This window comes from Rhea pennata, chromosome 27 (assembly GCF_028389875.1).
Source record: "Rhea pennata isolate bPtePen1 chromosome 27, bPtePen1.pri, whole genome shotgun sequence".
Classification (NCBI taxonomy): Eukaryota; Metazoa; Chordata; class Aves; order Rheiformes; family Rheidae; genus Rhea; species Rhea pennata.
In genome coordinates this window covers 2517121-2541777 of record NC_084689.1, presented here as the reverse complement: position 1 = coordinate 2541777, position 24657 = coordinate 2517121, and the positions used below count along the sequence as shown (strand labels likewise).

The 24657-nt window shown below is 42.4% G+C and overlaps 2 protein-coding genes across 4 annotated transcripts; both read left to right on the top strand.

Moving 5' to 3' along the window:
- The first annotated feature begins 10 nt into the window (after positions 1 to 10).
- On the top strand, positions 11 to 6492 carry TMEM38A (transmembrane protein 38A). 3 transcript variants are annotated; one of them, XM_062596421.1, is made up of 7 exons: positions 155 to 243; positions 1740 to 1818; positions 2186 to 2342; positions 2937 to 3112; positions 3402 to 3489; positions 3606 to 3723; positions 4333 to 6492. In XM_062596421.1, the coding sequence occupies exons 3-7, from the start codon at positions 2197 to 2199 to the stop codon at positions 4552 to 4554; spliced, it is 750 nt and encodes a 249-aa protein (XP_062452405.1). In that variant the 5' UTR covers positions 155 to 243; positions 1740 to 1818; positions 2186 to 2196; the 3' UTR covers positions 4555 to 6492. The 3 variants fall into 3 exon arrangements, with proteins under 3 accessions (XP_062452406.1, XP_062452404.1, XP_062452405.1); XM_062596422.1 differs by lacking the exon at positions 1740 to 1818 and having other exon boundaries at positions 11 to 232; XM_062596420.1 differs by lacking the exon at positions 1740 to 1818 and having other exon boundaries at positions 36 to 243.
- NWD1 (NACHT and WD repeat domain containing 1) lies at positions 5791 to 24216 on the top strand. The gene is given in 16 exon segments (XM_062596580.1): positions 5791 to 5799; positions 7354 to 7413; positions 16175 to 16292; positions 16765 to 16857; positions 16860 to 16934; positions 17515 to 17712; positions 18191 to 18313; positions 18478 to 18677; positions 18819 to 19091; positions 19875 to 19965; positions 20368 to 20522; positions 21235 to 21508; positions 21863 to 22354; positions 22357 to 22418; positions 23141 to 23249; positions 23993 to 24216. Coding segments are annotated over 16 exon segments (2556 nt in total).
- Positions 24217 to 24657: the final 441 nt, after the last annotated feature.

The following is a 24657-nucleotide window of genomic DNA, read 5'->3' as shown; positions in this document are numbered from 1 at the left end:
CGGGGCCGCCGCGGACGGAAGGGGCCTCCCCGCGTGGGGCGGAGGCGCCTCCCCGCGTGGGGCGGGGGCGGTGCCGAGCGGCGCAGAGCGGCCGGCGCTGCCGCCGCTGAACGGGCGTCATGGAGCTGGCGGGCGCCCTGCAGCTCGGGGAGCTGGCGGCCGCCTTCGCCGCCCTCCCCGTCTTCCCGCTCTTCGACCTCGCCTACTTCATCGTCTCCGTCCTCTACCTCAAGTACGAGCCAGGTCAGTGCGGGCCGGGGCCGCCGCCGCGCCGGCCCGTGCCCATAGACGGCGGCGAGCCGGGGGCCGCGCAGGAACAGCGCCGTCGGCCAGGCCGGGGGCCGCAGCAGCAGTAACAGCAGCAGTAACGGTCGGCGCGTGGCGGTGATGTTTCCTCAGGCCTTAACTGAGACACTTGGTGCGAGAACAGATAATCCCCCCTGCCCGTCCGTGCCCCTCGCTCGGCCGGAGCCCGCGGTGCTGGCACGCGCCGGGGGATGAAGCAGAGAGAAGCGAGGGCTGGGTGCCGGCTGGTGCAAAACCTCGGCTTTTCCCACCTCCCGGTGCGCTCTCAGACACCCTAGCGGACCGTGCTGTCTTGAGGGCCTCTCTAGTGAAGGTCTGCTCGCCTGCATCTTAGCCTTCGTTTCCTTCCGTGTTGCGGTCTGGCTGTGCCTCGGCCTCGTCTCTGTTGCGTTTCTGGCACCGCGTTCATTCTTCGTGCTCTGTTTTGAACAGTTTCGGTGTAACTACCTGGTGAATGAGGGCCAAAATTCCCCTTTGGCATGACTTTGAGATCCTCCCGTTCTGCAGCTTTCAGGTTGCTGTGCTGCACAAGCTACGTGCTGTTGTACTGTTCTATTTAGACTCCGTGTAAACGGAACGGTTGGGTTTCCAAGGTTTGGCCGTCTGCAGCTGTCTCCCAACACACAGTGCTAAACTGAACAGTTAACAGGCAGGTCTTACAAAAACACCTTTAAAAGTATGTAAGGCCAATAATCTACTTGGATTGCATAAGGCTGGTTGTACTTTTCACTCAGTTATTAGACTGCTTCATCCCAGAGAACCTATATTTAAGATGAGGGTCGGGTGGTAACGTGCCTCCTCCTTGGAGGTGGCATGTCTTTATGAAACAAAAGAAAAGTTTTACTAAATATTAGCATCAAACTAAATTTCAGGTTCCTGTACAACAGCCATTATATGAAGCTGATTCTACCTGTGTCACTTCCACTATGTTTTCAGCTGGTTTGAATGTCTTTGAGGATGGAGTTTTCTTTCCATGATGGCAGAGTACAAATACTCATAGTTTTAGCATATGCTGATTCACTTACTGTTATTTAAAGTAAGCTAAGCCACTGTTAACATTTCAGCATTCTGTCTTTTGGCTGCCTGTTACTGGCTTACTGAATGAGTATGGTGACTGAAATCCTGCACGAAGGACTCTGGAATCAGCTTAAGGTGATGAAAGAATCTTACGAAATTGATATGCTTGAGAGACTTCCCTGAAGAAGTGCAGCAATAGATGAAAATGGCAAAAGGGATCAAAAAACCCCAAACAAACAATGCAGTAGAAGGGTGTGGGAGACCGTAATATATTACCAAACTGTAACACTGCTTTAATATGTAGTTCTATTTTCTAAAGTTATAGGGCATTTGCAAATTAGAACAGGGGCAGGAAAGAATCCTCAGATCCCCTTCTCTTAAATGAAAGATTAAGAATTACTGTTCTATTTTTACAGGTTATCTTATGAATGAAAGAGCTGAACAGATTGTTCATGAATTCTAGAGGGCACCTAGGTTGAAGCAATGGAGAGAATGGTACTAGTATGCATTTTATTTTTAGATTGTAAAAAGACTTTGATTTCAAGGGAAAAAATTGTTCTTTCTATCTTCAGGAAGTAGCAGAAACCATAGGAGATAAGCTCTTAGCCAAGTCATAAACTTTTAATGACTCTGTTCATATGAAATCTCATGGGGGGCCTGTAAGGTATGATCAGGTGTCGTTTCTTGACAACATCAGTATGTGCTCAGGTTTCACAGAATACATGTTTGTATTTTGTTTTTCAACCACTTTTCTCTGACATTTTATTGTTGGATAAAATGCAAAGAAAGTTTCTTGGATATTGGTATTGGAGCTTCTGCGTATTTGTTGAATGTGTCTTCTCATTTGGAATTTGTTTCACAGGAGCTGTGGAGATGTCTCGTAGAAGCCCTTTCGCCTCTTGGCTTTGTGCTATGCTCCACTGCTTTGGAAGTTACATACTTGCTGATCTGTTACTTGGAGAATCACCTCTTCATTATTTCAGTAATAACTCCAGTGTTGTCCTGGCCACAGCAGTCTGGTGAGTCTTTTACACTTCATCTCACTTACTAAGCGTAAGACACTGGTGGGTGTGTATGAAATCATCCTGTATGAAGAGAGGGATTCTGTTTGTGCGCCACACATGTATTAATTTGTTTGGATTAAGTGGGGGAAAGAAGAGGTAATGTGAAGTAGTCTTCGAGTCTTTTGTATTCCTAGATTTGGTTTCCAGTTTGTCTGACCAGTTGTCTAATGTTTTGCTTATATGGTCTGGAGACAGTCCAACTGCAGGGCATTTCTATTCATAGCTGCCACAGCTGAACTGTGGCCAAACCGCAAAAGCAGCATGCACTGCGCTGACACCACATATAGTAGAAGAGTGTCACGCAGACAAGAGAAGTCTGGGGGTCGTTTTTTGGTTATATTCATGAAATGTGCACAAGTTAACCATAGTCTCTCAAAGGTTTAATTTCCTCAGTGCATAGGGAATCTATGTGCTTTTGTGTGACAGAACTAGCATTTTCTTTTTCCCTGACATAATTCAGGCTAACACCACAGTGTTCTTATTCCTGTCTGAACATCCCAAATGAAGACATACAAATGGGCCCCTGAACTCTTTGTGGTTTTGTTCCAGGTATTTGATATTCTTCTGTCCCATGAACCTCTTCTACAAGTGCGTTAGCTTTCTGCCTATGAAGCTTGTCTTTGTGGCAATGAAGGAGGTGGTCAGAGTTCGCAAAATTGCTGCTGGGGTCCACCATGCTCACCACCACGGGTGGTTCGTTATGATGGCTACCGGATGGGTCAAAGGTGAAACATGAGATACTCTTAACACAGCAGGGACACGCAGCCTGTGTGGGGATGGATGGGAGAATCTGTGAGTGAAGCTAGGGTGAACACATCACTTGGTGCTGATTGATAAGCCGGTTAATGTATGTGGTTAACTGGTATTTTAGAGTAACAACTTTTAAGTTTGGGAAGAAAGTTATGATTTTTTTTGTTCATCTTGGGTTATCCTTCTTCCTTGGGAATCTGGAAGAGAGAGATAAGCACTCTTCTGCTGTGGCAGTTTTATTTGTTCACTTTTACTGTCTTGCAGGTTCTGGTGTTGCTTTAATGTCTAACTTTGAGCAACTGTTGCGTGGGGTCTGGAAGCCAGAAACAAATGAAATTCTCCATATGTCCTTGTAAGTAGCTAGCTGTAAATTCTCTGCCAGACTGAAAATGGAATTTAAAGAACTGGATTCAGGACTGGATATAAACTATGCAAACCTTCTAGACAACTTGCTTATTTCTCTTCTAGCCCTACAAAGGCTAGCCTGTATGGCACGCTCCTCTTCACTCTGCAGCAAACTCACTGGCTCCCCATCTCTGAAGCCAACCTCATCTTCTTTTTCACCATGTTCATGATAGTTTGCAAGGTAAGTTTACAGCACATTTGCTGCTAAAATATGTGCAGGACCAGAGAAGAAATGGGGTGTAGAGTCAAGTTGTGGGAATTCACTAGTTTAAGTCAAAATGCTGGTTTTGGAATCCTGCTTTCTACTCTTTTTAGTGGGTTCTGCTGATCTGTGCCTCCTAACTTTACAGAACTTTAATGTAGGTGCCTGTGTTTTCTTGCCTGTGTAGAATCTCTGCATGAGTAAGTTCATAAAGTGAAAAACTGAAAATGTTATTTTTAAGAAAGTTAATGATGAAAATGAGCTATTCTGCAGGGCAGTTGGAAAGCAACCTATGAGTCCCACTGGTTTGTTAAGAAATACTAGGACTAGTTCTTGCACCTAGCTTTGATCACCTTTCTAAGCCACTGTTGAAGGCATTGCCTGTACACACCAGGGAAGATCTGTTCAAGAAATTATAGACTGAATTCTCCATCATATAGGCACTATGGCAGAGGAAGATCCTTGCAATTCTCCCTCAAGTCATACAGTAATAGGGACTCTTATCTGTGCTTAGTGGGATGCTCCTATTAGTATTTCATCACTGATGTATGTGATCATTAACTTTAAGTATCCACTGTTGCATGGCAGGTTTTCATGACAGCAACTCACTCTCATGCCTCACCTTTTGCTCCTGTTGAAGACTTCCTCTGCCCAATTTTCTTTGGCTCACTTTCTAATGAACACACTAGTCATCATCATGACCAGCATGGTGCCTCCCATGAGGTTTCCCATCCTCCACCTCCTCCTGCAAAATCTAAGGAGGAGCTAAATGAAGGCACAAGAAAACGGAAAGCAAAGAAAGCTGAATAAAAGAAGCAACTGCACAGTAAATAGGCCAAGAAAATTCTTTCAGAGCTGCATCTCAAAGCCACCTGTGACCTCGTTTATCCTCCAGTCCTTTTCTCTGAGACTTCAGAGAAGAGTTGGAAGCCAGGACTCTGCCAGGCGGGTCCCTGAATTTCATCTGCACTCTTTGCTGCTTCTTGCTACTTCGTCTCTGTCTCTCTCTTCTGAGCTTGTTTTCAGAGATTTGTAGATTTGTGCCAGGATGATACTTTGATGCCAGTTCCCAAACTGCCAGCAATTACGATGCAACATTTTCAACTGATGTAAAATCTTTCATTGTATTAATTTTTGAATGGAGATAGTGGTTTGTACTCCTGCAGCTGGATAGGTTCCTTTGAGTTTTCATTGACCTTTTTGATGTCTACCAAAACATCAAACTGTTTAGACACAATCCATGTGGAAATTGGATTTTCATACTCAAGGAAATTAAAAGGTCTCATATGAACCTGATCTAATTTTCTTAGCTCCCATATCTGCAGTATCTCCAGTTAATGTGACATTTTATGTGCAATAAAGACATCAATTCTGGTGTCCTGGCCAAATTCCACTTTGGGTAATTACATTTTTTTTTCTCATCTAAATTCCCTCTGATTCTTTATGGATATAACATTGTCTCTTTCTTAGCTAAGTCTTTGTTTGCAAGGGCTTTGAATGAACCCTGCAAGGGCTGCAGAATGCTCTAAGTGCTATGTATTGATACTGTTGTTCTTCTAAACTGTTGTGTAGTGTTGCTGCACATTGTTAGCAATTGTATGTCCCAACTCAAATCTCATTGTATTTAACTGAGGAAGAAGCATGGTTCTGTTTTGTTTATAATCCTGTGGAACACATAAAGGGTGTAAAAGAGTAAACAAGTATTTATTACTATTTATTTGTAATTGTCAGGGCACCAAATTAATGGACCTGAAACTGGCTTTTTATTAAAGCTTTGCATATTTATATACAGAATTGGATACTTCTAAGTAAGGTCCTAAGCCCACAGCTATGTGCTGGCTTGTGCTGGAGGTTAGCCTCAACTCTTTCCGTAGGTACAGATAGTATTTCCCATATTTTTAAATCAACATTTAAAGGCTGAGAAAGGAGATTTCACAACAAATGGATTAAAAGTACTTTAAAAGACTGATAAGAGAACACCAGCTGAAGAAACTGAGTATCCTTTGTAGGTCCCTTTTAGTCAAACTACTGATCTGTGGGAGGAGCATGTGCCCAGTGAGTGAAGGAGAATATCAAGTGTCTTGTATGGCTCAGGGAGGAGTCTGTCTCAGCTTAGTGAATATTGGCTTTTAGACTAGTTTCAAACTGTTCTTGTAACTGATTTTGTTTTTAAAAGCATCATCTGGAGCACTGTGCGCTAAAGACCTGAATTTGTTCTGAATTTTTTTCATCACCAAGAGCTGAGATCACTGCTGTGGAAATGGCATGCCTGGGGATGGAGCCTTGGGCTTTCAGTTAAGTAGCATGTTGCCAACCCCAATGACAAGGGTTTTTTTGCTGTCCTCTTGAAAGTGGTGGTAAGTGAGGAGCTTGAAACTGGGAATATAAATTGGAGGACTTTGAGAACTGCCCCATTTTTTGTCCCTGTTGCAAAACTGAAGCTACAATGGTTAATTTAACAAAAGAGTACCTGTAACCTAAAGGTTCTTGTGTTCAACCAGATGAAAGCCAGTACAGGAGGTCAGACAAACTGTGGGCTGGGGTTTTGAAAGTGCCTTAACTTTGTGACTCTCCTTCCCCTTTGGTAGGAACAAGGATTCTACCTGGTTTGCAAATACTATTCTCCTGAAACCTGATGTATCACTAGCATGCACAAGACTGTAATTCATGTTTTATGAGATGTCTGGTTTAAGGGGAATTTTGTTTTATGAAAGCCCTCAAAAAAAATAAATAAAAATTGTGAAGTGACTCTGATTGTTCAATGGCACTTGAGCAAATAAGCATGTTTTTTTTTTACTTTTGCGAGTCTCAGGAATCACACACTCATTTGATCGACTTACTCTGCTTGTTCCTTGATTTGATGACAACTTGATTTAACTGGAGGCAGACAACAGACTTCGATATGTTCTAAGTGTATTTCTAAGTATATTATAATTGGAAATAATATGGGAAAAGGTCCATTGCTGTTGTTGTATTTGTGGTGTTACAGTCTAAGTAGATTTTTCTGAAATTTCAGAGAGAGAAATAAGAAAGCTAATTTCCAAAATATTCTCCTTTGATGTTTATACCAGTTAACTCTCTCTTTCCTTTTATGACTGTAAGATAAAGGAAAGCATTCACCTGGGACAGGTATGTATACACACACATACACAATTCTAGCATATTTGTGTAGAATTTCAATCTTCCTATTTAAAAAAAAAAAAAAAAAAAAAAAAAAATCAATGCCTTGAACAGGTGTGAGAACCCTGAATATTTATTTAGCATGGTACTGTTAGCAGCTGCTGTTTTCAAAGTGCCAGAGTCCTTACTCTTCAAAGTATTTTGGGTTGAGTCAGATTATAGCAGCTAACTAAGAACAGATAGGAGAAATATTCTGAGATATGTTAAAATCTAAAGTTTTCTTCACCTTCAAAATACCTTTTTCTGGGACATGATCAGTATTGAGAAGACACCTGCCAGAAAGGAGTCTCAACTTTCATTTAGTGAAGCACTTCATAGTGAGAGATACAGAACCTTTCTTGAATTTTCAGGGCTGAGCTCTGGTAGCCTTTGGTACTATTCCAGACCAGCCTCCTTCATCTCAGATAGCAAAGATGGTTCTTTCAAAAGTATATTTTAGCCACTGCTGCAAGGGCACAGGGTTCTACAGGGCTTCTATACCTCTGGGAAGCCCTTTATGCTTACTTACACATAAACTTAAGATTGCTCCAGCCAGAATGAGAATGCTTATAGTGATACCAGGGGCATTTCCTGGAGGGATGAAATAACTTTCTTCCACGGCACAGAGCTGGGAACACTATGGAGAACTCAGTGCAGTCAGTCTTCTGGCTGATTAAATGAAGATCTGGAAAGGGCTACTTATTTTCTTAAGAATGTCACTTTTCTGCCCCCCATCTAACTCTTTTAAAATGTTTACTAGTGTTCCCTTATTTATCATAGCGGTTGAGAATGTAAGTTACGTTGGAGTATGGGTTTTAAAGTCTCCATGCAACTTGACCAATGGAAAAGAAGGTCAGTGCAAGTCCTGTTACACATTTTTAAAAATGTCAGAAAAAAAGCGCTAGGATGTTTAATATGGTTTAACAATTCTTCTCTCCCGTAACATATGTTTCAGTGTTATGAACAAATTTTGCTGAGGACCTAGAGAGAATAGTAAACAAAAGCAAGCAGATGAGAGTAGGTATTTCAAGGGCTTTGAAAAATCCTACAGCGTTTGAGCCTCATGCTGTGCTGGCTGTGCAAAATGTTCCCGGCTCCAAACTCTGCAACAGCACGGGGTAGGAGAGAAGCGTGCCAAGGCTTCGACTTCCATGGGACAGACGTCATTGCCTACAAAGATGTTCTGATCTGATAACTCCTGATATTAACTCTAGTGAGATGTACTTAAATTTAGCAATAGGTTTAATCCTTAAAGAGGCCTTCGTTGCTTGACGGAAAAAGCAAAGTGTTTCAATTGCTGCTCTCAGCATTTCTTGTTGATTGACAGGTTTGCCTTTCCTTTTACACATAGTCAGCCATATAAAGTGTCTATAGATTTTATCTTCACAGATCAACTTCACCAATAAGGAAAATTCTAAAGCCCTTCCTCTGTAGAAAAATAATGGATAATGCTGCAGGAAACTTAAAATTACTCCTCACAGTAAATGAAGGCAAGTAACCAAACTGGGGGTTAATCAAAGGAAAGAATTTCTACACCTTGATAGTTTGATTATTGTCTCAGAGTTGTCAGTGGGTCCTCAAAGAAGTTTCTTTCCAGGGAGAGAAGAGGACTTCCCCTGGGACTGGAAGGGAGAACATGAAAGCTGGTATGAGTAGCTCATCCAGGTTTTCCACACCTCCTGTGTCTCAGGAGGGGGCAAGGGCATGCAAATCAGCAGCTGCTCCCTACTGATTTCTCCTTTGGCCTTAGATTTAGCCTTTCTCAGGTGCTGTGGATTTACTTCTTGCTGACTCTGACTGATTCTTCTAACAGTTGGGATTCTGATGTTCAGCATCACATTTGTTTGGGTGCATGGGTGCCTCGCATGACCAGACTGCTTCTCAAAACTGTAAATAAAAACCAATTAAAGGGTTTTGGATTTTGTTAAACACTGACAGTGAGGTCCTTACTGAGTAACCACCTACAAAACTACCACCCAGCTAAGAATTTAATCCTGCCCTCATGCGGTCTGTAAAGGCAGCAATCTGTGAGCAAGCTGCGGGGGATGACGGCTCACTGGCTGCGTGAAGCAGACAGACGGTGAGAAAAAACTGATTTCCTTCCATACCAGAGACTGCTCTGCCATCGTGACTCACAGTTGCTACTCACTTTATCTCTGCGGTGACATTTCTGACAAAGAAGATGTCGATAGTGCTAAGATCGACATTCATGATTATCTCTGAGTCTGGCTTCTCTTTCACACTTGCACTAACATTTGCCTTTTTCACACTTTATTCCACGTCAAAGTACCATTTATAGTATCTTCCATCGTGACCTCTGTTTTCTTTATGTTCCTCAAGAGAATTTGAAAGATTTTTTTTTAGAGCACTTGCAAATGTAACCTTTTAGAAAGAATCAGTGTGAGACACTTGTTTCATCTTAAAGAGCTTTAGGGTACAGGCAGGATATAGATGGGGAATGCAGAAAAACAAGTCTGATATGTTTAGAGGTCTGAGTGTTTTTATAGCCTAAAGAAATCCTGAATGTCCCTTGAAAAGATTTGGTTGGTTGGTTTTGTTTTTTTTTTTTTTTTTTGATTTGCAAACTATAAAATCTCCCTGCTTGGCAGAATGGACGATGCTGCACTCCTGCAGAAAGCAAACTTCCTTTTTTTTCCAACTATCCCAACCCTTTATGATTCTCATTAGGCCAGGCAGATCTTGTTTTTCCAAACATGATCTGCTAATATGGGCCCGGATTCTAAAATTAATTTTGCTGGGTGCATCCGGCTCCCTGAGCCAAATGCCTTAATCAGCGAGTCAGCTAATTTTCTTGGCTTTGTTAGTGACAGAAATTGGTGTCATCGGTAATAATGACATGTATATGCAGTGTGAGATGCACAGAGCATTATCGCAGAGTGCTGCTGAGACACATCCTGAGTCCCAAACAACTTCTGTGTTGATGCCTGCATAACAAAAAGGTTCTTACATCTCTTTCCATCAATATCTTCCATTTTTAAGATTACCTGGATGCTGTCTTCATTCTCCAGCTTGTGTCTGCTGTCCTGGGATTCTTCAGCATGATATATTCTCAGCTTCCTTTACAGAGCTGTATTTGATAGCAGTAGGTTGAACAACAGTCTGAAAATACATTACTTTTAAGTCCTAATGTTGGCTTAGATTTAGACCAACATAGGCTAAACTCTAATGCTGGCTTAGCCCTTGTGTAGGCCCTCTCTAATGTTTGCCTCTTTAGGCAAGACGGTCTCCTGCCTGTTTGATTTATGATAGATTAGGATGTCTATTAATTTCTTTATACTTGACTAGATGACTGCAAAGGTTAATCAAGTATTGTCTGCACAAGGGGCCTATTACATAAATACAAATTACTAATTTTTCTTTCATTATACCTCTGTATGCCAGGGAGCGAGAGGAACAGAAAACCAGCCTCCTTAGTCTCATTTTATGAAAAACAGCAGCTGCTTTTGCTGATCTTAAGTTTTTTCCCAATACTCTCCATTCAGAGTTTCCTGGAAAAGGCTAAAAGCCGCAAGGATAATAGACTATGGTCTTCTGTGGGGAAATGGGGAAGCAGAAAATATCTCTGAGTAAATCTGCTTGGCTGGCACAGCACCATCTGTTTCCACAGGTCACAGAGAAAGCAGCATGTCTTACAAGAAAAGCTATACCCAGCTACCATCATGATCTGGATTTACAGAACCTCAGTGACTACAAATAGAAGAATGTACACATCAAAGGGACTTCAACAGGCTTTTTTGTTAGTATAGACCAGGACCAAGAGAAAAGCAAAAATCTGTCTATTTAGTGCTAATGCTGACAATGACTTTCTTTAGTCAGAATTTTAGAACTTGGATATCTGAAGCTGGTTTCTTATTTCAGTAACTAGAAATAGTAAAAAACCTAATGACAGTAGCCCAATTTTGCCAAGCCCCTGCAGTAGGAAATATTTATTGTGAACAGTTTAGTAATTCACTCTTACACAGCTTGACACAAGGCAAATGGTGACAGAGCAGGGGCATGGTGCCAGCATGTTAAGAAACCCACTTTAATGGCATAGAGTGCTTGAGCCATAAATGCTACTGGTATGTTTACCCGATGCTGAAATATAGACAAGTATTTCCAGTGCAGTCAAGGTCAGTGAACAAAGGGACTTCAGATGGACAGCACCTGACACGGAGCGCATTCGGCACCTTAGGAGGAGGCCCTGGGGACTGGGCCCAAGTGACAAACACTGGTTGCTACAGAGATAACATAAATACAGATAGATCGCTCCAGGATGTGGCAAAGTTTCACTGCATGTCAGTGCAAACACAGTCAATAATTTCCTACAGCCCCTGTCAAAGTAGCTGAAATTTTACCAGGCTTTCCTTAAAGAAAGGAACCCGTCAGCTTTCTGGAGTAACGTGCAGAGTGCCGAGGCGAGCTGAGCTGTCAGAGGCACCACGGATAGGTGCTCACTGCCATCAGTCATCTCTCTGAAGAACTGCCTCTGCTGAGGAGGACTCGGGGAGTCTGGCTGGCAGCATGAGCTTCGGTCCAGATACGCGCTGGGATCTTCTCCGTGGGAAGATGGTTCCTCTTCCCTTCCAGCCCTCCAGCCTGGTACGAGTCTTCATCAGCTCATTTTTTTCAGGTAAATAAGCTGAAAGTCCTGAAGTTGCTGAATGCTGTCGGGTACGCTCTGCTAAAGCCTGTGCAGTATTGCAGCGTGCTGAGACTGCCATGCTTAGCAGCGAGCTGTAAGCTTGCAGCTTCATTTGAAGGTGAAGATGCCTACAGTCTGCTGCAGTTTACACACAGCTTTATTCTGTCACCCCCAATTTGCACTTAGAACATGTCAGAGAGGCAGTATTCTGCAGTGGTTTAGGGACTAACAGCATTTGCAGGGAAGCCAAATTCAGCAGGGCAATGCCTGTCTGTGCACAAGAGAGCAATGTTTGCAGGCTTTCTTGTAAACTTAGGCCACACATTTGATTCCCATCTATCATTCTAACAGCAAGAAATACCAGGGAAGACAACATCTGAATACTTCCCACTTCCTCTGCCTACTGGGACACAGTTGCCAGTGAGCTCCAAAAGTGGTAACTGGCAGTGGGTAGCAATGACTCAGATTTTCAGGAATTACAAAACCCAGATTTCTCCCTCCTCTGGAAACCATTCACTCTGTCTCAGTTTGTTAGTAAAAAAAACCCATAGGCTTAGAGCTTCCCATTCCAGAAAAAGTTAGAAATGCCTGCATGTCTAGCTTCCAAAGAAAGAAGATACTGTAGTATCTCTTCCAGTAGGAGGTAAAATGATGAATATACTGTTTGGATGGAGAAGAGCCTTCACCTAAGCAGACAGGTCAGCATTTAAGGAATGGGTTACAGCTGCAGTTTCTAGAGGGAATGTATGAGAACCACAGACAATTTGAAATTAGTGAGCATATAAAGATATAGGTAGTGTTAAAATACTACCTACAATACCTGAGTTGTGGTAGACTTCATGTAATTTCAGGAATCATTTTGAGATGCAGGATGTGATGTGACTGATTTGGACAGGGGCATACGTTAAACTATTCCCTCACCTAGAATTCATTTGGGCTGGATATGTAAAGCAATACAAGGATTTCCTAGAATATACTCGTGAGCAGAACTGTAACTACAACACCTGTGAGAGCTAATGAATTATTCCAGGAGGATTATGCTGAGAGAGCTTGCTCTCTGTTGGACACCAGTGCAGACATTACAATTCCTAACCCAAGGGAACCCTTTCCTCATCTGACACTGGCACAGACTTTGTTAGTGACCGCTTTTCACTTAGAACAGGCCCAAGGAAAGCTGCAGATACAGCCAGTCCCCGTCCCTTAGCATTCCCTCTTGCACTACTTTATTACATGATAAGGTAGTGCCGAGAATGGTTACAGAATTAAGGAGAACTGGAGGAAATTCCAGTTCCGGAGAAATAACAGTCTCATATGATAATACATACCATGAGCAGAAACACATTCTTTACTTTTCCCTTGTCTTTTCATTTTGCAGGTATGAAAAGTATCCATGAATGTAAGACCTCTGTATCACTGAACAAGAGAGGGTGCATGCTTCTGCATGTGAGCACTGAGAGTGAGCACACATGCTTGTGTTTGTGTGCATATACACGCTTAACTTTTCCCCTATTTGCTCTCTCTTCATATTTTATTTTAAACTTACCTAGTTTTGTTGTTTGATTTAATTCAGTGAGTATGACACTGTTAAAAGGTGTCACAAAGATAATTCTGGAAAGTGGTAATCTCTCTTTCTAACAGGTACAGCAGGGAAGCAGCCATAAAAATTTCACAGACTTGACTCTACAAAAAGATTCCTTGTGGGTAGGACTTGCCTTTTATTGTGGCTATTTATCACTGCTGACACAGAAGAGTGAAGCTAAGTAATCTGAAATAAGATAGAGGATTTGTCACAGCAAGATGCAAGGAATACATTTTTCTGAATCCAGAGATTTCATATTCATAAATGAAAACACAGTGTAGACTGTGACAGTCCAATAGGAATTTGAACATAATCCTTAAAATACACTTGCACAGGTGATGTAGTAACATGAGTAAAAGTCTGCAGACATCTGAAACCCACAGTTTTGCAAGACTTAACCACAATATCATCTGTATGAAACTATGTGCAGATTACATAATAGCAATGTGAACTGCATTTTCACAGTAATGTCAATATGTGACAAGTAGGGAAAGCAACAATTAGGCTCTCAATTCCTAACTTTTGTTGAGCTGCACAAATCCTTCCATGTAGACATGGCTACGGAGAGAGAGACCCTCCTGGAGACAGCATATCCAGAAGTGCTGGCCTTCTGTCAGAAGCACAGCCTAATGTTTGAGGTAAATCACTTCCTCTCCTGTCTGTCCTGTCCAAAGGCCACCAAAACATGTGGGATAGAGGAAAAAAAAATCATGGATTTTCCAGAGAAGTTTCTTTGATATCAAATATTGCAGTACCAGTTTCCTAGAGTTTTCATTTTAAGATAATTTTTATGCTTGAGTTTCATGGATTTCAGTTAAAAGCAAAGTGGTTAATCATCATCAAGATCTGGACACTAGGGCTTATATCACCCTTTTGTGTCTGTATTCAATTGGAAAAAAGGTTCATAGTATGTATAAATTCCACTGGGTACACTTCAGGAGTAGTTGACTGGTCCTGACTATAATAATTTGCACTAATCTTTTAACATAAAAGGAGCCTTTGAATTGTTGGGGATCATGATCTGCTGTGACAAAAAACAGGCTGCAAATATTGTAGCAAATAACCTACAGTTTTGAGGTTCCTTGTCCTGAAAAACTGTCCAAGCTGTATACCTGGTTGACAACGGTTCACATCTTTAAGTCTTTCACAGCAGAAATCCCTACTGAGAGATTTTGAATCTTGTAGAATAGCAATAATCAAAGTTGTATATTACTAGTTTTCAGACTGATCTAAAAATGAAAGGGATGGAATGACTTAATTCTCCCATGTCACTGTTTTTTATGACACTATTGACTAGTCTTTAAGATTTTTTTTTCTTTTGCAAGTAATTGACCTGAGATGGGGTATTTCTGAGCTCCTGGGCACTGACCCCAGAAACATACAACTCTGGAAGAAATTGAAGCCTGTCAGAAACTATCAGCAGGTCCTACCTTTATTGTAAGTACCAGCACTGCGGTGCAGACTCAATCCCTATAGCTGAAGTGAGACATACAGGGTTGGCCTTACGCACTCAGAATTTGCAAAGGTACAGTGGAGAAGATGGTTTTCATAATAACTGGCCTGCATAAGGAGCTTCACAAATATTTAACCAGCTAGCTGATGGGGTTGAGAAAATATCAGTAACGTCAGGAGTCCCTAAAAGACAAGACAGGCTGGACAGACACGCACACATTGTCCAGCCTTTAACATGGTCTCTTCAGAGCCGGAGATACTGGGGCTGTGTGGATTTCTGGAGTCCCAGACAGAAATCCACACCCAGAATTTCTGGGCCAGCAGAGGAGAGAGCAGACTGTGACCCCCGCAGAAACGCCAGAAGTACTTTGCTTTCTTTGGTTGTTTGGGCTTTAGAAAGAGAGAAAGAAAGCTTTGCTGAACAAAGAGAGTAAATGAACACGTAGCCCCAGTGAGCCTAATAGAAGCCACAAGTAAATAAGTATTTGTGTGAGTTGTGCCTGATTTCCCCTGAGTCACTTCCACGAGAGGCCAGCAGCAGAGAATCTCTGAGGCAGAGACCATCAGAGCCTCACCACAGCATCACTGCATCCATGAACTCACCGTCTCCGAGCTCCCTGCGGCTCCTACACCTGTTAACAGCACATATTGCACATGCAGGCGGCACCAGGCCTGATCTTCCTCAGACTGGCTCTCAGTGTACACTGCATCTACAAATCCCACCTCAGCCAGCCACAAAGGTTTGAGTACTCCCTCTCCCTTCACGCAGACCGGGGCAGGGGGGGGAGTTGTCCAAGGCTTAGATGGTGGGTCCTAATCTCTGAGCTCACTCTTTCTCTGGAGGACGTGGATGCCAGATGCTGCCTCTTCTCAGATCCCCCTCTTCCGCAGCCCAGCCTCCAGTCCTCACTGGCAGCCCCGCAGGCTCAGCCCTGTCCCCTTCTGCACCCCCAGAGCACCTTCCCAAAGCCAATCTCCTCACCCTCCTCCTCGCTGTAAGGGCCTGAGGAGCAGCTCCTCTAAGGCAGGGGCCAGCAGGCTCTCCGCAGCCACGGGGCAAGCCGGGGCTCTGCCTGGTTGTCCCCACGCAAGCAGGGAAGCTGCAAGTGCGCTGTGGTTCCCGGCAGGTTTCCTGAGCAGCCCTCCCTGGTGATGCCGGGCAGTAAGGCAGGAGGGCAGCCCACACCACAGCTGTCACTACAGCATTACAATGGAAATAATGGTAAATGACACGATAATAATAATGAAACTGATTTTTTTAAAACAGAGATATCTCCAACCAAGAAGATCTACAGTAAATTTACAAACTTCATCATGTTGTCTGCATATATGTAAAAGTCTACTTCAGTCAGGAAGGGAATAATCTATTATTAACATCTGCAGAAAGGCAATCATAATTTTAAACTGCATCAAGAGAAATTCAGAATCATGAAAACCATTTCCTGGGAAACCGAAACAATGAAATAGGCCTCAGCCCTGGAAGCACTGTCTGTCACACTGTGACACAGCATCTAGAAGTGAAGTTGTGGCAGCAGAGAGATTAATCCATAAGCCACGTCTCATATCAACTGTTCTGCTACTCGTGCTCTTCCTAGGTAGCCCCTCAACCACTCTGGTTCACGGATACTGTTGCCAACCGGAGGAAGCTGAGTGAATTGCCATTTCACTTACTCAATGCAGGACGAACTGAGGAGCTAAAACAGGATGTGCTGGGTAAGGATAGGGCAAATGGAGGTATACAGTGCTTTGCAGAAGCATGCTTCGTGCCTACAGCCACTGCTAATGGCAGTGTAGAATCATAATCTTTCTGCATAGCATTAATAATCACCATGGGAAGGAAGCTTGAAAAAAAAGAAATAAATTACTCTTACAAACTGCCATCCTAGAATTATCGCTACAGTCCTTTCATACCTGAAATAAATGCTCTAGATTCTCCCAAAACTGAGAAGGAAATATTTTAAAAAATATCATTAAAACTACATAGAGCATTTAAGAACCTAAAGAAGGAACCATGACAATGGGAGTCCTCAATTTTCTCTGCAATTGAGTTTTAATTCCACTGTTGATGGCTGTTAATCTTTTTATACTCTTCCTGCCCCCAAAAGTATTTTTAATCTGTTTATTAAAAATTACTGTGCATTCTCAGGGTTGATACTCTCTGTTCTAATAGTATTTCTTTCTGCAGGGAATATGAACTGGATCAGCTACAAAATAATTGTCTCTGGAATACAGAGTGTTGTTGATGACTTTGTCATGTGCACTGAACAGATCGACTGTCCAAATTACGTCTTGTGCAGAACACACTTCTCCTTTTGAAACCAGCAGTCAGCAGTATAGACAGCCTTGAGGGTAAAAGCTGTGTCCAAGTGACAGAGAGAGATGCACATGTCTTGCTGGGGGAAAGAAATAGGTTCTTTTTTTCCAAGTTACTTTTTTGAGGAATTACAAGTAGTGGCAAAATTCTCTACTCTGTGATCCATCAAAAACCTTATAAATGCCTCACTCTGGATGGAAGGGCCGCTGTATAGGAACCTGAAGTTTCTTTGCTATCAGGTATTTGGTATCTGATTAGAGTAGTCTGCTTGTTGCCCCTCTTTCAGTATAAGTACCTATTAGCAATTTAGATTCCCTTGCAGCTTTAACATTAACAAGAGGAAAGGATACACAGTGCTGCTCCTCTGTTTTCTCCTCAGTCTCCAAACATTCCTTAAGGGAAAAATCCTGTCATCTCATTAAATTTGTCCGCTGTTTACACTGTAGCTTTCCCCGTATTATTTGAGTGCCTGGCCAGCTAAGGACAGCTTTTAGCTGCTCATTTTGGTTCATTATGTACTGCTAGTACATGCATTGTACATCACATCGAATGCAACCACTGTAACTCTCACAGGCCCAACACAGTCATGTTCTAAAACTCTTTTTGTCTTTGCCCTCTTAGGACTGAGTATACTATACACAGAAGTGCTGGCCAGGCTTCTTTTTCTCGTGCCTTCTTACCCTGACATAATTGGGAAGCTGTGCTAGCAGTGTCTGAGCTGGTTCAGTGTCTGTCCCTATCCTGTTCTTATTCCATTGTGTGGATTTCTTCAGCCACCTGGTGGGCCCCTGAACACAACGCTCACTGGATTCCTCAAAGGTAGGATTAATCCTGGGGATATATAGCACTATAATATATCTAGGATATATAAGCACTATAATACGTCTATTAACCCATCTGTTATGAATAAGATTGAAGTAACGATGATAAACTAATAAAGAAAGAAAGAAAGAACAAGAGAACATTATTTCTCTAGAAATAGTATTTGGCCTGTGAGCTTACACACAAAGGCAGGATAAAGGTCCATTTGCCTTCATGTTCTATCATGCACCAGTTCCATTTGCAACTGCTTTAACAAATGAAAAGAAAGTAGGTCATTTTGTCGCCAGGACAACAAAAGCACACACTGACCTAGATATGTCCAAGAGAACCTAATCTTGCTTTTGGCACAGTCTACGGGGTTCAGTCAGTACAGGAGGTTCCCAGCTGGGGAAGCACAGTATAGCCACAACCCCAAAGTGTCTGGGTTTTGTCTGCGGTATCTGGAACAGCTTTTCCCTTTTGTGTCTCACTGCAGGTGTCACAGCAATGGCACTTAGTTCTGATTACAGGCTGCTGGGGGCAGGTTCCCAGGATGGCTCAATGCTTGTCTGGAATATGGAAGCTACTGAGATGCTCCATGCCCTGCCTGGGCAATCTGGTGAGCCTTCCCTTTTTCACGAATGGAGTGCTGAAGACAGCTCTGACTGCTCAGCCATTCTCGAGCTTTAGGCACACAGACACCTCCTAGCTGCCAGCATTCTCCCAATTGCTAGAAGCACTGAGAATTGTGCATTTCACTAATTCTCCTCTTCTGTTTGACAGCTGAGGTGAGGTGTGTGAAAGTGTTTGGAAAAGGAACTTGTGCTGTTTCAGCTGCCATGGATCACAGCCTGCGCATCTGGAATCTGACCACTGGCAGAGCTAAGTTTGTTGTCCAGGATACTCATTTTGAGGAGCAGCCCTCACATTGCCTTCATGTAGATGAGACGCAGATGATTGTATATTCTTCCTCAGATACAAAGGTATGGAACTTAGTGACATTTCTTAATGTAAAGGGTGCTGAAAGGACAAGAACACAAGAAATCACAGAATCATAAGGGTTGTAAATGGAAAAGCTGCCTTAGTTCTCTCTACTCCCATCTCTTTTTTCACTTTTTTACTAGGTTAATGCTTGGCACTTGGAGACAGCAGAACTCATTTTCCAGATTTCCGGAGAGGTGACAGATGCATGGATGTGTTCTGCAGTATTCAGCCCAAGGCTGGTGATTATGACTGTGTCTGAAGGAGGGACATTGAGTCTGTGGAACAGCAACACAGGCGAGCTGCAATCCAAATGCCAGCTATCAGGCCTGCAGGAAGAAATACCAACTGCTAGCGTTCCCATCCAGAAGCAAGGGAAGATGATAGTGGGATTTAGTGGGGGATCTCTATCCACGGTACACATCTCCCTTTCAAGTTTCTTGTAATATTTCAAGGATCGCAATTCTAAGCAATACTAATTCTGTTGTACGCCATGTCATCCATTTCATTCGGTTGTGCTGGTATCTGCCTTTATCATCATAAGCAATTTCTGGTGACATATTTTCACATTTCATTCAATTTCCAGGCACCCACAGCAATGTGACCTGGCTCTACCCTTCTTTGTCCGTGTCTCTGTCACCAGCAATATAACTGTGGGGTTCCACTATTGCCACTTTGAGTTCTGTTCCAAACACTGCCACAGATTTGCTTCATGATTGAGCAAACTGTTTTCTAAGAGGGCCTCAGTTCCTTCAAACCACACATGAACATCCTGCATCTACTGATGCATTGTCTGATCACAGACTGCATCAAACTGAACTCCTTGCACAGAAAGCACAGAACAAGTGTTCTGCATAACATTCCTAGGAAGGGTGAAAGAAAAAAAAGATTGTCACCACACAGTTACAAAATAAAACAAAATGCAGTTCCTACACACTGTGCAGAATTGTGCTGAGCCAGGCAACAAATTTGGTCAGTGGGCCTTCCTTCTTCACTTGGAATAGAGCACCATCCTCAGACTTCTGCATCCTAGTTCCTAAAAGGACAAGGATAACACTCGATATGCCATTGCACATAAAGCTCTGTCCAGTACCAAGAGGCCAAATTAAATTTCACTGCTAATCTATCCTCTTTCTTTCAAGGAAAAGGCAAGTTAGCTATCCTAATGCCATATCTAACTCTTGTCTTATTTTGTACAGATCTCTTCTGATGGAAACAGTCTGCTAGAGAAGCTTCCTGGAAGGGTTTCCTTTGTGGTGGTGTCAGAAGATGAGTCCATTCTTGCTGCAGGTTTAATAGTGCCCATTGCTTAAGAAAGTGTTAGCAATAGCTCCTTTCTCACATGTCAAGCATCCTTTAAATGAGGACCAGGATGTGGGACTTTCCATTAGCCTGCTATTTTTTTTTTTTTTACATCTATTGTGTTTAAGAGGGTAACAAAAATTGGGTGACATTCACTCTGTGAAGACTTAGAACCTTGTTCACATACCAGGAGCTCTATTTCAAGAGATTAAGTGAGATACAAGCAGTGAGGAGAACTTAGGTTGTCATGGGTATTTTTTAGGGTTTCTAAGTTATCCTTAGCACCTACCTTTAAAGATACAGGTATTAAATGATGAGGAATATGCATAGGCACATAGTGTTGTACGAGATTAAAGACTTACTAAATCAGTAACTAACATTTTATTTTACGCTTTGGGGAATATGTGCGAGTGTTTCTGGCTGACTTAAAGGGATTCCACAGGTTCCTAGCAGCAGATCTGGAACATGAAGGAATGGTTCATACAGCTGTTATATCTCCTGAAAACAGCCTCATTGTTACTGGTTCTCAAACTGCATCCATTAAGGTAGGAAGGAAGGAAGGCTGGGCAGCTTTCCAAGCAGAACATCTTTTACAAATACAAATCACAGAATAAGCCCTTGGTCCAATAATGTGCTTATCTTGGTCCCCAGCAACCTGGGGGACCAAGGGTTTACAGTTCTGAAGATGTTTGTTGAACTACTATGCTTCTGAAAAAATGACTGTTTACCCTACTTCTCTCTACTGCTTCAAGCCTCTCTGTTCTCTTTTTATTTTTGGGACTGAATGGAAAGCATTTTACCAATTCAGAGAGCCAGCCTTAAGCCAGTGTATACCCAGGAACCAAAATACAATTTTATTTCTAAAATATTTTAAATTTGATCTCCTAAAAGCTGCCTTGTAACCCATCTGTGAGGCAGACGAGGAATATATAACATCAGGAGAACCACACCTTTTCAAAGAAAGAAGTAAATACACAGTATAGCCCCCAAAAGGCAGGATCTAATTAGGGATCTTTCAGAGCAAAGAAAGCAAATGAATTGAATAGCTCCAGATACTCGAAACATTTGTTTAAGAGTAACTTTGTATCAGTAGTTGCTCAAGAGTCTGTTTTCCAGATTAGGAGTAGGTTGTTATCATGAGACTTTATTTATGTTTCACATCTGTAAAAGTCAGTGAAGATCTGTTGTTTCAACTCAGAAGGCTAGAGGAAAAAAAAAGCGGCTCAGGTACTGACTTCTCCCCCCAACTTTTTGCAGGTGTGGAGTCTAACAGAGCAGGGTTTGCTGACTGACAGGCTGGATGCCATGGGAGTACCAGTAACACTCCTAGCCCTGGGTGACTGCACTTTGGTCTCTGCTTCCCACAACGCACCATATCTAACAGTGTGGAACCTCATTTACAACCAGCAGCAGAAAACTCGGGCACTTGTTCCAGATACAGGCTGCACTGCACTGTCGCATGGTGGGAACTATGTCTATTTTACCCAGCCTGAAGACAGACAAAAAATCATCGTCTAGGACACCATAGAAGGTGAACTGCATCTCAGAAACACTGCAGAAAATTAAGCCTGCACATGGGGTAGGAGAGAAACAAAACAAATCATGGAGGCAGTAGAGTTAGTTTCTCAGCATGTGTGACAAGGACAGTCTGCTCCTTTCTGCTTTTTCTAAGCGTGAGATTCAGAAGAATAGTGTTCAGGCTTGGAAGGCTTTTTAATCTCCTCTTCAAAGTTTTTGTCTAGAATAGCTTATTATTTTGACAAGTGAAAAAACAGAAACATGAATAATTTCACAAACAAGGAGCCATCCTGAGCCTTAGCTGATGGAAGACATTGACATGCAGTTGGAATAAGAACAGTCTTGCTGATCTCCTTCTTTTTTACAGGTTCAGTGTGCGACACATTGGACACCTCTGCCCAAGTGAGATGCCTGGAAACAGCTGAGCAAAACCAGCTCCTTTTCACTGGACTTGTGTCTAGAACAGTCTTTGTCTTTCCACTGAATTCCAGGCAGGATGTAGCATGTATCCCACCTCCAGAGTCACGTAAACCAGTCAATGATATGTCAATCAACAAGGAGGAAAAGCAGCTGGCCATAGCATATGATGATTTAGTCCTTGTGCTGGATATTATCCCTGCAGATCCATGCCCAGTGATCAACAGGCCCACCTACACATTTTACACCCACATCCCTGGCTCCCTGATTTCCAGTGTGGCTGTCCTTGCAGACTACAGAGTCCTCTACGGCATGACTAGTGGGGACTTATTCCTTTATGACTGCCCTCAATCCACAGTGTTTCCTTTGGAAGCTCACAGAAGCCAGATCTCCTGTTTGGAAAGCAGCCACGGAGAGCAGTGGGCACTCAGTGGATCTGAGGATTCCTGCAATGTCTCTGGAACTTGGAGTCTTGTCAGCAGGAATACGAGATGTGCTATTATAAGGTACTACACTGACAGAGAGGGAAGTTGGTGTCTGTTGTCAATCATTGCAGTAAGCTATCAGGGAAGATTCAACTCACAGAAATCCCAGCTCTAGAGAGAATACCCAAATCCTGTACAGAAGTGTTCAAATTTACAAGCAGCAATCTATTTTCAGCATTTTAGGTCTGGTTTTAAAGCATTCGTATAGCCTAGATACACTGTTAAGTTACCCAAGTCCAAAAATGCTGCCAAAATGAATGCATTCTGTTAACACCATTCTGACACTAAAACATAAGTCATAGAAGTTATTTATTTAGATCTTATCGTTGGTCCTTTACTTGGTTTAAGCAACAGAGGAGGTAAATAGGGCCAGGTCAGGGGATTTCAGTAAAACAATAAGCTATGGAGAATACTGAATCTATTCTGTTAATCTTTTTGCCTGACAATATATCACGGATGAGTCTGAACTACTCCTTTCCACAGGTGGAATAATGGGTTTCTGGGTGATCATATTGGGCTTTCTTCTGCACAGCTATAGGGTGCTTCATAAGCTAAGGGCCTAAGGACATTTCCCACCCTCCTTCCAGGACTACTTTGCCTTGTAAAAATTTTTATTTAGTTACAGTTCTGTAACTAACAGTTCCCTGTTCTTAAGTACTGAATATCTATTGAATGTTCTAAGGCTTCTCCATCTCAACCTGTGTTTACCAGTATAACAATCTAATCCTATCATCCATTTTTAGCCTACATCTCTCCTGAAAGGCATTTGCTGTGCTTGTTTCTCAAAAGATGATAAGTACTTGTACACTGGAGCACTGGATCAGTCTATTACAGTCTGGGATGTTGCAAGTGGTGAGTATTTTTGAATTCCAGCAGTTATGAAAAACAAGTATACACTCTGTATTTAAATAGGCTTATAGCATTCTTTATGTTGTAAGAAGAGAAACGTGCCATACAGCAAGTTTGTGCACAGATACTCATTTGATTGAATATTAGAGCAGAAAACATAGCCAAATATCTGGCCAAAGAAGTTTGCTGATGAACAAAGGTGACTTTATTAGGCTACAGTTACTTCAGAACATGCACTAAGCTTCCCTTTTCTGGATCCCTACAAACATCCTACAAACTACCTGGTCACATACCCTAACTTGTATCGTTGCAACAGGAAACCACAACAGGGAATATGTATCCTGAACGATTATCAGAATGGAAACTAGAACATTATTGAAGCCAGAAGTAGTATATTATAATTGCAACAAGAAGCTGCAATTACAGAACATCAGTAGTAAGTATTCTACCATACAATAGAGAAAAATATTCTGGGCTTAAATATCAGCATCAATTTTTATGGCAAAGCAAGTTAAGGTCTTTGCAAGTTTCTAGTAAGCAAAATATCAATATTGTTCTAAGGAGACGCAAACAATATGACTTACTAATCACCTCTCCTCCTCTCTCTTCATTTAGCATCAGTAACCTAGTTTCACCGAGTCCAAACTGTCTCATGACAGGGGATCATTTGAAGAAAAGGACATGTTTCAAGTGGACTCATACCACACAGTAAATCTTTTCCTGTATTCTACCCTTGGTTTCTGCAGGTGCCTTACTAGCTGTACAATGGGTATACACAACTGCAAGCAGAATGGCACCAACCGCAGACGGGTTTGTTGCAACAACAAAACTTGGCTATATCATTCATGAGTGGTTTCGCTGTCCTGTGACCACATCTCCTCAGTATAACCCACTCCAGAACAACGTGGCAACGTGTACAGTAAAATCCAGAAAGAAAAAAAGGGGAAAACTTGAACAAGCAGCAGTATAACCAAGGAAGCTCTTCTGGGAATCCAGTCCGTACCAACAAACTCTCTCAAATCTGCTCCATAGTATAGAAAACAAAGGTGAATACAACACAACAGCATAAACATCCAAAGCAGTGCTTACAGGCTTCTCTTTCCGTCTGCTACATCCTTTTGCCTTAGTGTTTTAGCATTATAACATTACACGCCATTGAAAATTCCCTTACTGTGGTTATTCAGTCTACTGATATCTCGGCACTATCCAACAGCTGCCAGGTGCCACAGCAATAGCCGCGTAATAAAGGTTAATAAGCAAAGAACAAAATAATCAGATTTCATCCAGCTATACCAAAGCTGAAACCGGGACTCAGCTTCTACCACTAACCGCGGCTGAAAGCGGACTAGCAGAAGCTGCTCGCGGGCACCGAGCCTGCCCGCGCTCAGCCTCGCCGTTCTTCTCCTGCGGG